General features: G+C 52.5%; 1 protein-coding gene across 1 annotated transcript in view; it reads right to left on the bottom strand.

Annotated features, from left to right (window-relative positions):
* Positions 1-14,424, bottom strand: part of ARHGAP26 (Rho GTPase activating protein 26) — a 151,024-nt gene that overhangs the window by 105,057 nt on the left and 31,543 nt on the right. The window contains exons 10-11 of the mRNA XM_082006068.1: positions 11,927-12,021; positions 2,676-2,754 (exon numbers count right to left, since the gene is read on the bottom strand). Coding sequence (XP_081862194.1) covers positions 2,676-2,754; positions 11,927-12,021 — 174 coding nt within the window. The remainder of the gene's footprint in view (positions 1-2,675; positions 2,755-11,926; positions 12,022-14,424) is intronic.

The following is a 14,424-nucleotide window of genomic DNA, read 5'->3' as shown; positions in this document are numbered from 1 at the left end:
CTGGTCTGTCAACACACACCATCTTCGTCAGTAAGATGCCTCTTGGATCCCTTTCCATATAGGCTTCATTCCCATGGCTCTCGCACCACGCCTTGGAAGGCCAGGTTTAAACACTATTAGCATTTAAGTGCCATGAGGTATTGCATTAATGCACAGCAACAATCCTTGACGTGCTGGATGAGCAGGCTACCCTAAGCTGATGGACATGATAGGGAAGAACAGAAATACACAGGCAGCAGCACAAAGACCTGTGTGTTTTTGAAGGAGTTCACATAACCAGATTCTGAAACAGGATAATCCAGGCAGTCCTGCATTTGTTACTTCATAGCAGCTTTCACATGTATAGAACTTCACAAACATGCAAAATCCCTGGGTGCACTTCTGCAACCTGATCCTAACAGACTGGCTCTGCTGCTGTGCCAAATCCTGGCAACATCGGCAGATCAAAACCCAACTGGATGACCGTATTCATGCGGCTCCCGTTGCAGGTGACTGGGTTTCACATCCTTGCGGCAACAGTTCTCAGTGGAAGTCAAGCAGTGGGAAGGGGGTGAGCAGGTTGAAAGAGGACAAGGCTTGATTCGGACTAGAGGCAAGAATGCACATTTTGTTTCTGAAGAAATTGAAAATATTATCCTGTCTCCAGGTGCCACCACAGAGCCAAGGTAGGGGTTAATTTAGGAGAGGACAAGACAGCTTGCACACTGGAGCTGGAGAGGTTGGTATGTCTTACACCTAGCGTGTCTTCCTACTAAAGCTGCCCCAGGGCAGGGCCACCCACATCAAAAGCCAAGGGGGAGGAGCAGGCTGGCTCTCCCAAGCAAGGGTCCCTTTTCAACTGATGATAGAAAAAGGGAGCAGAGGCTGTCCTGTGCACACAACACACATTCAGTCCCTTTTTGCCTCCGTGCCTGCACCTCCCACAACGCCTGTTCTTGGAAATGGCACGTCTGCAGGTGCAACGGAGCATTCTTGTCCCAGAAGCACAATTTTGCTGCAGGGAGGAAAGTAACATGGCAGAGCGCTGTGATCACCACCACACGCAGGTTCAAGCTACACAGCACACGCTCTATTAGGGAGCGGAGTTTATTCAGCCTGGAGAAGGAGAAGCTTTGTGGGGACCTGACAGCACCCTTCCTATGAGGAAGGTATCAGAAAAACAGAGCCGGGCTCCTCACAGCAGTGCATGGCAGGAGGACAAGAGACAATAGGCGTACATTGAAATAGGAGAGGTTCAGACTGGGTCTCGGGAGAAGCTCTCCTCCACGAGAAGAGTCAAGCAGCAGACCTTGAGCTCAGGGAAGCTGAGCAGTCTCCTTCCTCAGATGCTTTCAGCCCTCAACCAGGTAAGACCCCAAGTAATCTGTTGTGAGCAGGAGGTTGGACTAGAAACCTCCCGAGGTCCTGTCCCGCCTGAATTACCCAATGGTTCAATGATTCCAGGCTGAGACCTGGCCATAATCCACAACGAAATGCTTTACCTGAAATACACGGCAGCACTCTCACACACACAGCCTTCCTGGCCTCCAAACTGCTGCACGTTTGAAAAGCAAGTTGCTTAAGCCCAGCATGCGCTTTCCCAGCATTCACTGAACAGCCCGTGTGTATCTGCATCTCACCTGGCTTTAACGAACTTTTTTTTTTCTGACAAACAAGGACCTTTTTGTGGATTTGGGGGGGGGGGGTCTGCTCAAATCAGTACCAGTCTGTGGCAGTGGGGCTGTGCTGGGATGGGATACCCTGCTCCCCGCATGGACTCTCCTCCGACTGCCAGAGCCTGGCTCAAGCTCAGCAGCACAGACATCTACTCCAAAAACGTACAGGCTGTCCCGTAACAGCCCTGGCTGCTCTGGCTATCCGCAAAGTTTCTTTTCGTATCCTGCTACGCTTTTGGCCACGCTGAGGCACAGAGGCCCACAGCCTAGTCTCCCTCTGCGTACGAAGGCTGCTCAGCGGTGCGTGTTTGCCGTTCATCGCTGCACGGCCGCCACACTGAAACCGGGCAGGACCGCGCTGCCGACGCACAGCGCCTGCACCATGACTCCTCTGAGGGAACCCGGTCCAGAACCAGCCAAAGTTCTTCCAGCTTGGCAGTAAAGTTTGCATATGCATTAAAAACTGAAAAAACAACAACTATGTGTTTCCTGAAAACCGCCATAAATCCTTCCAGAGGTGAGGAAGCCTGTGCAGCTTTGGCATGGCAGGAGCAAACACAGCAGCAAGGAGGCTGTCGCCGAGTACGGGGACCAGGAGCTACATTCCTCCCCTCACACGAAATCTGCAGTTCTCTACAAGACCCAGAAACAGCTGCCAGGTGAGTTGCAGGACTCGAAAAGCCCTGAAAATCTACAGCGTATTTTCTTCAACTGCTCTTTTGCCATGTTTTCCTTTCAGCACAGCACAGCAGCATGTTTGTGCTGGCCAAGCCTACCCTCCTCCTCTCCACCGCACCTTCAAGCAATCCAAGCACAGGAGATACAGTATTACCTCAAATATTTAACCAAGGGATTAAACTATTCTCTTGGCAGGAGGCGCGAGCTGCCCCACGGATACAGCTCTCGCACCGGCTGGCAGGCGCTTCGTGACAGCCTGCTTCGCAGCAAACAATCTGCCCCAGGCTACGAAAAGCTCTCCACAATTTTCTCCAATGCTTTTTTGCTAGTATTTCTGCTCACCGGCTCCCGGCCATCCATTGCCTCCATCCACAGCCTTCGGTCCTCTTCTGAAAGCGCCTGCATGGTGATCACGCCAGGCCTGCAGAGATAAAGGGAATGCCATAAATAAACTGCAGGATGGAAAACAAAGATGACAAAGATAAATTTCCCACAAGAGAGACAGAAAGAGGATAACCTTCCTCCTAGCCAAGCCCCAGCAGCATGGGGCTGTTCCCCGCCTGACCTCTCCAAGGATGTCCCCGCAGGCCCTAACCAGCAAACGAGCAGAGGGTATCTCCAACGATCGACACACATTTTCAGTGTTTTTAGTGTAAGAGAGCTGGATGCCAAATTCTTTCTCTGGCTTTCAGCCAGACAGCTCACCTGCACTTGGGCTAGGCACATCCATGCAACGGCAGGAGAAGGCAAGGAAGGTAACCAAGCAAACAGGAGACCCACGCAGCCCAGCCCCCCCCACCACCCCAAGCACCGGCTCGTGGCGGGGGACCTTCTGCTGTGTGAAGAACTTCATCCCCGACACATTCGTGCCAGCGTGGCTGCACCACTCCCCTGCCCACGTCCATACACTGCTGTTACATACAGTAATGGCGGCGGCGGCGCGATCCCGGCCCGCGCGCCCCTGCCAGCGGCCTTGCGGGGGGAGCGCTGCGCCGAGCCCCGGGGTGCCCCAGGTGCTCGCTCCTGCACCGGCTGGTCCTGCCCGGCCCTGCCACCCGCCGCCGGCACACACAAACAGCCCGTGAGCTGCACTGTAAATCCAGCCTCCAAAAAATAACTCTGTGCTCGCGTATTTATTTTAATGAGAAGGGGAAAGAGGCCCAAGAGCCTGCAGAGAAAGCACGGGGAGCCAGGGGACAACAGCCGTCCAGCGCTCACCCTGGGGCCAACACCACCTCCGGCACTCGTGAGTGGACCCTAAGTCCACTCCTGGACTGCCCTTTCCATACAAGGAGTTAAAAGCGAATTATCCAGCTCTGATAAGCATGACCACCGAGGTCATGATGGATTTAACACAGTGGAGAGTATTTGCACAACTTCAGGTGTGGTTGTGTGCTTGCACAAGAGCGGAACATGCTGCAGAGGGCAAAAGCCAACACTGTACTCCCACGGGTCATGTCGTGGGCTGATGATTTACTGATCTCGCTTGGCTGCAAGCTGTCAGGCTTCCCATCCTGAAGATCCCAGTCCACCTTGCAGCCAGCAGATCCAGCCACAAAAAGCCTAGCTAGCCCTACGCCTCCTCAGCCTCGCGCTTGTGGGGCCAGGCCTCCAGCCTCCGAAAGGGTGGTCGCGTCCTGCCCCGCTGCCGCTCCCAGCAAGCTCCGCAGCGGGGCCAGGCCGCCCGTGGGACCCGGGAGAGGCCCTGGTCTCGGTGAGAGATCTGGTCTGTTTGTTTGGTCTAGTCGTCCTGCTTCCTCCCAGGCTATTTTCGGACGTGTTAGCAGAGCACGGCAGCTGTTTCTGCAGAAGCCCTGGCAAGGGGGGAAATGCCGGCACGGCCAGAGCGCCGCGCGACTCAGCCTGCTCGGGGTGGTGACCGGCATGCTCCCTGCAGCAACGCTTGTGGGGCTTCATCCATCGGAAGTACGATAGCAGAGAACCTCTGACGCTGCTCTGCCCAACCACGCCACAGCGCAGCGGCTCCAGAAAGCCAGCGGAGAGCCAGGATCGCCGCTCACAGGGCACCGGGCTGCCGTGGCACAAGGGGCGGAAGAGCAATTTAACCTCAGGAGCCGCCAACTGCCAACGGGGCACGTACAGCAGAGCACGTAGGCTTTTTTCGGTACTAAATCCTCAAAACCTGATAAGGCTTGGGAAGAGGGGCAGTTTCTAACTTGAACTTCCCAAAAGTGATTCAGCAGGAGAACATGAGCTGCAACAACACTCTGCAAAAGTCATGTGGTCCTTGATAAGAGCTGATCCTCTGTTAGAAAAGAAAACATTAACAGGGGCTCTCATAGTGGTGGGTTTGCCCCATCTTCTGTCACTTCTGTAGCAGGTATGGGCAAGGAACTAAGATTAACCCTTCTCCCTAACTCTACTCCCCATCCAACCAAGCCAACCGCTGGCTTTCGGCACACACACAGCAGCTTAGCACTGTTCCACCAGAGAAAGCTGTGCATTCAGGCTTGCAACAAGCCCAGGTCCAAGTAAACCAGACATAATGTGCTTGATCTCCACTAATCCCATTGGTGAGTCAGTCAATACTCACCAGCTTAGTGGTTTGGAAGTTTACTCATTTTGAAGGGAAGAGGAAACCACTTAACCATCGCCCCATTTGAGAAAGAAAACGTTCAACATCCAACACCAAATATTTTCAAAACACTGAACAAAGCTCCTTGTTGTGCAGAGACAAAGCAATTCAAGAGTAGTCCCTGGTAGCTCAGGAGTGGCAGCAGCTATGGCTTCACAGCAAATCCTTCCCACACGGCAGGCGCAGGCTTTTCCTTGGGTGACCAGAGGTCTCAGCTGCGCTCCCTTTCAGCCAGGGCTTAAGGCTGAGTTTAAGGCAAGCTGCTGCTGAAGGCGCAGTTATCTCAGGCAGAAAGCCCTGGAAGGGTCTAGCTCAACTAAGGAGACATGGGAAAAGGGAATATTGGGATTTCTGTCTCTTTAGCCGAGACATTAAAACAAAGAAATTTAAACCTTTCATTCGTCGTAAATTCAACACGGGACTCCCAGCGAAGCGAGGAGGTGCTGGGCAGACAATACTGGTATCTGGCATGCCAGGCTCCCTCATGCACAGGACAAAAAGATGATAACGTGAAAATGTTTGTTCTGCCTTTGAGCAGATAACAACTCTTCAGGCTTCACTTCAAAGTCAAACTTATTTAACAGCATGAGGGGAGTGGCTATGAAACTGAATTAAAAACCTATTTACATTGCAAATAGCTCTGTATTTCCTCCCACAGTGTTAATTTACCAAGGTATCCATTGCACCACTTTCCTGAGCAGGACTGTCGGCCTGGTTGTGATGCATTTAAAATGCACCCCACACATTACACCTCATTCATTACTTATTTGGACGATGCCCATGGGGTACCCACGTGCTTAATAGTCAGGTAGGATGGCTGGCACTGAAACAGCAACCTACTAATGCTATCGACATGCAGCCGTGTTCGACTCGCTGTCTGCGGCCAGCCTCATTTTCATGGGGTTTCCCTGAAGACCAACGTTTCCAAAAGTGTGCTCATTAGATTACAGATATCTCAATTATTCAGCGCAGAGCGTGAGACAGGGAAGGCCCTTCTGGCTTCCGTTCCCAAAAGATAAAACATATCTGTGTCTGTTCCCTCACCTAACATACAAATGATCCCAAATCCTGGAGCTTAGCTGGATTTTGCTGCTGGGTAGCCCCCATCCCCTCCCAAAGCTTGATGAGGGATGCACACGGACACGCGCTGGGGGAGCTGCCTCTACCCTGCTGGGTCTGCCCACCCGAGCCAGCCCCGGGACTGCCGCATCGGGACAGCAGGACACCCTCCTGGATCTGACGTCTAAGGTGCACGAACGCGAACTGTTGTGGCAAACAAGATGAAGGACCCGCTGAGTCATTACTAGATGCTGCATCATACATTTCAACCTCCAGGCACCAAAACCCTCGGCTGCCTTCTGGGATGCAAGGGGGGAGACGTTTTGCGATCAGACGGAATCTGCTTCTAAACTGAGTGGATGTGGGAGCGTGAGACCAGACTAGAACATGGTAAACACGTTGCAAGAAAGTATATTTTCAATATGCTACAATCTAAAAACTAAAGACATTTTTCCATACGAGACCACACAGGAAATTTGAATTTTCCCAATATCTCAGCTTTTGTAAAAAACAGCCTGGTTTTAAGGAGCTATGACTAAGCACGCAGAGAAAATGAGAAAGTCCAATAGCTTTTTCCTTCTTCCAGAAAAACAAACAAATATTGAAAGCAATAGAAACAGATAAGAACTTTCAACTCCTGTAGCAGCTTATCATACCGAGACAATCTAAACTGCTGAATGAAAAAACGTAAGAGCAGACTATTAACAGGGTCTCGGGGGCTGAGCGGAGTTGGGCACATGGAGAAGTCTGCAGTCCTGGTCTGAGTGGAGCAGCGCACCCACACACTGCTGGCACCCCAGAGGGGACCCCACCGTCATGGGGTGCCGGTGCAAACACCAGAAGCCAGATGCAGCCTCAAAATGAAGAAAAGGTGTAAATAAGGGAGGGACTTTGTTCCTGGGTTCACAAAGTCTCACTTGTCCTTGTAAAGCTTAAAGCACTGTCCGTACAACCACCGCCAGCACGTTCTGCAGGGGCAGGGGCTGGCGTGGGTCTCCGTGGCCGCCGAGGAGGGAACGAGCTTCATCTGCTCACTGCCAGCCTGCCCGTGAAAACCCCATGAACGGCTTTGTTAAAAGGTCACTGGAAAGGCAACACCAGCAGAGGAACAAGTACAAGTTGTATTGCACGTGCTGTCCAAAGCACCGGCGAGAGCCACCGGCCGGCCGCGGGGAACACCGGCAGAGGTGGGGTGGCCACCGGCCGCCCGGCCCCGGCACAACCAGCCCCAGAGCCGGGAAGCGGGGAGCGTGCCCCGCCGCAGCCAGGGTGGCACTCGGAAAGAAATGTGCGGCTCTGCAAAGCGCGTACCCAGAGCAAGGCCACAAGCCACCGACTGAAACCATCCGGGCAGGGAAACGCTCGGGCAGGTGCATTGCGGCTCACCCAGCCCAATGCCAACCACGGCCCAGCCCGAGCCTGGGCGCGCACGGGGCCCAGGGGATGGCATTACGTGCAGAGTTCACCGCCTTTATGAACAACTAAGAGACCAAAACTCCCAAATTTTTAATACCTCCTATTCCCATGAAAGCCAATTGGTATTAGAAGCCCTTCACTTCTGGCCCAGAGCAATGACCTACATTATCCTACATTACAAAGCCTTTGTCATCAGCCAAATGAGATACTCCTCCTCTGACGGCTCATTTTGTGAGACACTGGCTGTCATCCCTGTTTTCTTTATTTACAGAACTGATTTAATGCACAGAGACTACAAATGAGTTTACTTAGGAAAAAAAAAAACATTAACAGTAAAACACGGTATCTATCACACTGGGAATGTATTTCAGCCAGACACTAGAACACCATTCGGGGGCCAATTCTGCTGTAACAAAACAATAAAATACTCCTAACTTCCCACAGAGAAAATCAGAACTATTTGCAAAGGCAGTGTTAGGGATTTCTTAGACCTCTCAAAAACACCTGTACCACAGCTCTTCAGTCTTCAGCACGGAGAACTTCGGCGTCTCCTTACCACACAATAGCAAAAGAAAGCAATGCTGCAATAACAGGTTAGGCTCAAGATTTTCAGCTCGGTAGTGCTGAATCATCTTTACAGGAGAAAAAACTATTTTTTTTTCCCCCTTAACAAGCAACAGCTTCTCCGGGTGTTATTTAGAAAGCTCCAAGCCTGCACCCCATGTTGATGTACACCAGTTTCCCAAAACACAACGCTGACAAGCAGCCCATTTCAGTGCCGACATAACTGGGGAAGAACCAGCCGAGGCTGCCACCTCTAGGCTGTACGGCAAGCCAGGAGCTTCAGCACGGCCGTCTCGCTCCGGTCTGCGTCAGCACCTCAGCGTGGGGCTTACACTGCATCCTGCAACAGCGCAAGTTAGTACGGACAGAGCTTGAAGAGCTACGCAAATTTTATAGTGATAGGAGATAAAAGTACTTGAGTAGAAAGTGGAATTTCCTCACGTGTGTGCGGCTGTTAGCTCTGATTTGACACATAAGCAAAGCGTAACTACGCACAGGTTTTACTGTGCCAGCTCCAGCAGGAGACGGCGGGATAAGCCCGGCCCTGAGCCCCGCCGGCGCTGCTCCCTCCTGCCCCAGCAAGATGGACACAGCTTGTCAGACCATAAGAAAACAAACTGGTGACTAAGCCTAGCCTATCTATTCGCAGAGAGCGTAACGACTGACTGAATATGCTTTAGGAGAGCCTGGGAAGGACGCGGACTTCACGTTGCCCCCATGGCACCATTGCACACGAGTAACTTGCTGAAAGGCACAGAGCACGGGCTACCTGCACCGCTGCAGAGCTCCACGCGGGACGCCGGCTTGCAGGTGCCTTTGCAAGGTTATGTAAGTGTAATGCGGTGATCAAAAAACATGTAGATGTGGCACTTCGGGAGACGGTTTAGTGAGCACGGTGGTGTTGGGTTGACAGTTGGACTTGATGATCTTAAAGGTCTTTTCCAACCTTAATGGTTCTGTGATTCTAATCTGTAGCAGCAGTAAGAGACATTTTGGACACAACTGCTGGGAAGCATCAATGGCCTCTGCGCATTGCGCAGTCACAGCTTTCGGCCCCGAGCCGGTGGATCCCTAGTGCGCGACGCTGCTCCAGAGGGCCCACAACAGGTAGCCCAGAAAAGCCAACCGAACACCAACGGGATGTGTATCTGGGAAGACACAAATGGAAATCCGCCAAAGCCCACGGCAGCAAGCAATGCCCCTTGCTCTTGCTGAGGAAGGCACACACGCAGCCCAGCATATTCTTGCTCCACCACGTACTTTGGGAGGGACAATCCAATGTAATCGTCCATAGGAAGCAAGCGACGCGTATGGAAAAATCTTCCTGCTCTCTTAACCCACCTGTTTCCAAGCTAACCTTTTGAAAGGCAGTTTCAAACTTCAGGAGAAGCACACTCTGGTGGCGTTATTCACCCTTACCTCTGAACACCACAAACGCACATGGTTTTCTCAGTATCACAGTGTTCTCCTGGGCTGGCGTAATGCCAAGGTGACTGCATGCACCTATCGGTTACAAGACACTTGACTCTTGCTGGACATTGCTTACATGTCTAACTGTCATTTAGAAGTTGCGTACAGAGAAGAAAGGGGAAAACTGCTGTAAATCAAAACACAGTACGTGTGTGACAGAGAAGCATCTTGGGGACGTTTGCCTATTAGTAGAGACAATTAAAAAAACAGAAAACAAAAAGCAAGGGGGGAAAAAAAAAGAGAGAGAAAAAACAACAGCCCAAGACAAAAAGCCCACTACACAAATCAGCCTTCTCCATTCTGTGAAAAAACACAGACACTGCACCAGCCAGCCTTTGGTCCAAGATGTCCTATCATTTGTGGTCAGCGGACTTGGGTGGAGGGTGTGGGCTGAAGTTTTAGCCTGTTCTTGGGTCCTTAAGCCAGAGCTGATCGCCCCAGCACAAAATGGAAAGCAATGCCTCCAAAGGCGTTATCTTCCTGCTGCCCGAGCCTGGCTGACCTTCCGAGCAGCGGGCAGGGGTCTTCCTCCCTGCGGTGCCCAGGTGAGCCCCAGCACCTCTGTCTGCGACCGGGCACCTCTGCACAAGGAGCTCCAGGTCACCCACGTCCCCAGGGCCACGCAGTGAAGCCAGGCCAGGCTGCGGCAGGACAGCTGCAGGGTGGCACCCACGCACTGCCAATCCCTGATAATCCCGGGCTGGCAAGGAAACCATTCCTCGATACACACCGCTCTATAAAACAGGCCAAATCACGAGTGCCAGGCGAGGTGAAGGTGATTTCCAGCAAACCCTGGCCATCGACAGCATCGCCTGAAGCCCTGACGGTGCCCACATCTCCCAACGCTCAGCACGACTATGCCGGGGAGGGGGAGACAGGGTGGGCACATCACACTCTTTTGACCACAGCAAAACCTGTTGCCTCCTCTTCCCCTTAGCTTAACTACTTTGGAAATAACCATTATTTCAGACAACTAATGACAAATGCTAATACCAAAAATATGCAGAGTTGCCTGTATATTGGGGGGAAAAGCAGCCTTTCATTTCATGTTTTCTGCCCTCGCTGTCCTCTCGGGCAGAGGCAATTTCGTGCAGCAGGAACATGTACGCAAAATGAGCAATTTCTCCGGTTTCCCCGCCTTTGCCACTCCCCCGCCATTATTTACATTTAGCAGGCATATTTCTGGAGTACCTCTTGATCCCATGCCTAGCAGGCTCCAGACATCAAGGGAAGGTTCAGCTGCCTCTGAAGACGTTGCAGAAGAAAACTATTGTGGTGGCTGACTTCTCCTCCTCCCAGTTTTATTTTGGTTTTCACATTAAAAAAAAATATTCTCAGGGCATAGGAAAAGAAAATCCCCATGTCAGCAGGAATACTGCAGCTTTCTGGAGGAAAGTGCAGCTACAGAGAGCAGGAGGCAGCCCCAGGGTTATCTTATCCCTGAGCCAACACAGGCAGAGCTCCATCACCCCAACCTCTCCCTGCCCTGGGCTGGCAGCGAGAGGAGCTGGCACTGACAGGCTGCGGAAGCACAGGCTGGGCAGGGAAAGGTACCGCGGGTTACTGCAGCGTTATTCAACACCTCGGATTTTGATGAACTGGAGTTTTCCCCGAGACCTCCTGGGCATTGCCACAGTGGCCAGTGGAAGGGAGGACAGCTGGAACATGAACCGACGCACAATTGGGAGGGCACAGACATTCAGTGACTTTGGAGCGGGCTTTTGTAAACTTCCTGCAGCGAGGATACGAAGATACAAGGCAATGATTAATACCGCTTGGAATAGCAACCCCAGCCCGGTTTTCCTGTTTATATATGTAAGCCATGCGTGATGCTAATTAGATATGATAACAGACTCTCATTCCTAGGCGCTGTAGATTGAATCCACACATACATCTGGTTCAGCTGCTATGTGATAAATCACATCAGAAAGTATTTTACGCCTTCAGGAAAAAGAAGTGAATGTAAAGTGCCTGGAGGTGCAAGCCGGACTTCCATTGCCACCCATCCACAGCAGACCAGCAACAGCCACTCTACAGCACAAAAGCTGAAGTTATTCCAACACATACCCAATGCTGGAAAGAGGCATCGTATCCCTGCCAAAACATCCACAGAGCATCTTTTCCATACTTGTGACCATTTATCTTACATGGCCAGAGACTGCAGAAGTGCTAAAACACCAGTAAAGTTAGAGAGACTTGAGTAAACTCAGCACCTTGTAAACCGAAGCACTAACTGAATATATTGAGAGCACCTGGCTGGAAGCACCAGGGAGAAGTGTGTTTCCATGGGCTAATGCTTTCCATTCATGGAGGGTATGACTAAAGGAGAAGAGAAACACAGAAACTGCACAAGAACTACCCAGGAAAGCCAAGTACAAAACGACTGCAACCTTTCCCTATGCATGGCTCATGTAACCCCCAGCGTGCGCATCCTTTTGGCAACCCAGGCTGCAGGTCCACCGAGGCTGCGGTGCCCCTCGGCACTCACCGATCCACAGCTTCCACATCAAAGCAAAACCTCTTCTCGATTGAGTCAGTCTTCCGCCGTGTGCAAGACTTGAGGGTAACAGCTTCATCTTCTCCCTGAAAAGAGACAAAATCGCAGTTAAGGCCGAGAAGAGTGAACCAGTCGTGTGCCTGTCCCCAGCACCCCCTGCGCTTCCAATGAACATGTTCAAACCTGGCGGGATTTGGCAATATCCACCTGCTAGAAATATGTATTTATATATCTGACATGAGGACTTGTCTTTTCACCCTTGCAAACATGTTTAGTCCAAAATCTTTCACGAGGAGCCTTCCTTTCAGAATGCACACGATTAAATTTGTGCATTAATCATCACATGACCCGTGCTTCAGGCAGGCAGGGAGACTTGGGCCACAACTTTTGGGCAAAGTCAGCATTCTTTTCCATTGCTGAACAATGCATCATAGACCTGGCTGTCAGTGTTCACTCCAGGCTGCATTTTTGGCAGCATTCTGCACACGAGAACTCTTAACGGGAGCAAACATGTCTTAAAATGTTTATTATATAACAAAGCAACACCACCACCATTCTCCCATCCAGGCATCTGCATCCAAGTTGTACTGGATTTCCACATGCCGGGCGGCGATCCGGCAGGATCTATGTGCACTGCTGTCCTCTGCTGGAGGAAATCCCTACTCACTCCCTGCCAGCACAGACATTTCTCCTACGATTTTTAAAATCCACTGATGACTCAAACGAAAATGAATTCTGAATGAATTCCTGGAGGTGGCCGCTTTTCTGTGCCCTCTGTGCTGTTCTTGGTGACTACCTTGGCTGACCACCCTGTTCCCTGACATCATCATTTTTCCAGGAAACAGGTTCAGGGACCCAGAACAGACCCAGGATGACGGACCTGAGAGAGGTCCCTGCAGAGCTTCTCCCAGGGCTCAGCAGAGGCTACCTGCACCCAGCCCTCCCCAGCCTGGCCCGCTGCTGGCACAAGGCTGCTCCCAAGCTGCCCAACTCCCTGTCTGGTATTCAGGGAATGCCGCCCCCCAACTAATATCTGGCTCCAGCCACAGCCCGAGGGGCGTTCACGAGGGGCTGATAACACACACCGTGTCCTCTGTGACCCACAAGCGATGCGTCTCCCTCTGCAGCACCGACATCGCCTCTCGCTTGGCGCCTGCTCTAGCGAGACCCCGAAATGCCCGGCAGTGCGGCCACGAGCCCCTGGGCTGCTCCACGCTCTGACACCCATGCCGGTCATCACTGGTAGACTCTGCAGCGCGGATAGAGCCGCCCCGGCACAGGCAGAGTTGCATGCCAGGATCGTGCAAGACACGAGACCCCAGCCGAGCAGCCCCACTGGCACGGTAGTCAGCAAGGCACGCCGGAGCAGGGCTCCTGCCCTGCGCAAGAAGGGCCACACGGCCGTGTCGGCAGCGCCCGCGCCCCAGGGTGCTGGGGAAGCTGCGAAATGGGAAAAGACCACATGAAACACAATGCAGCAGCTGATGATTACAGGGCTGGGATATTTCAATGCTGAGTTATAATGAAGATGCTCCGAGGCAAGAGGAAATTAATTTTAAAAGTGCCCTCCCCACAGCCACCCCCCTTTGCCAGCAGGGAGCCGTGCGGCAGCCTGTCAAGTGCCAGAGGCGCTCCCCTGCGAGGGGATAACATTTGCAAACTGCCCCAGCCGGGAACACTCCGGGGGGGGTCTATTGTTCCTGCTGTAGGGGAGCAAAGCCAGTCCTGGCTACAGCCGGGCTCACGCTGCCCCACAGCAGCGGGGCACACGGCGTGTGCTGGCCCCCCACACCCACGGCTCCCCCTGCTCCTCCACACCCCTCTTGGCCGAGGGGAGCCCCAGGCTCTCCTGCCACTCTGTCTAAAATTAAACAACTTTATGGGCCAAGTCACAGGCATTAAGGAGCGAAATAATGAATGCGTTCTCTTCTCTGGGTCTTGAAGCAGGAACGGGGGACTGGAGACCGGGCGCCCATGGAGCTGTAGCGTGGTGGGTGCGCGTGGCACGACCCCACTCCGCTCCCAGCCCCAACCACCCCTCCACCTGCAGAAACAGCCACAGCCTCGCAGGGCACGGCACGGATGCACGGCCCACCGCGTGCCAAGCATCGCCAGGAACAGCGAGAGCTGCACCGAAGATGCAACTGCGCACACTTCAACTTTTAAAGGGCTCTCCTTCTGCAAACAGAAATAAGTAAATAAAGGACAGACCTAAAAGCAAGAGGAAAAAGGGCCAGTCTCAGCCCTGAGGCAGCTGCTGCAGCTTTGTCCGTACAAATAGCCGTGTGCAGACACCGGCCTGGAATATGGAGCTTGAGCATAAAACAAAGCCATCTCCAAGGGGCTCTCTCCCCTTGGGAAACCAGCTCTGCTCTCAGCACAGCTGACAGTTTCCAAAGATCTCTGGGGCTTGGGGGGGTTTGCTTGTCTGTCTGTTTGTTTTTTTTTAACAAGGTGCAGAGTTAGTCCCCCGTGTGGCACCTACTCAG

The sequence above is a fragment of the Phaethon aethereus genome, assembly GCF_964289735.1.
Source record: "Phaethon aethereus genome assembly, chromosome: 14".
Lineage (NCBI taxonomy): Eukaryota > Metazoa > Chordata > Aves > Phaethontiformes > Phaethontidae > Phaethon > Phaethon aethereus.
The sequence above is the reverse complement of the archived record's forward strand: the minus strand, read 5'-3'. Positions and strand labels throughout refer to the sequence as shown.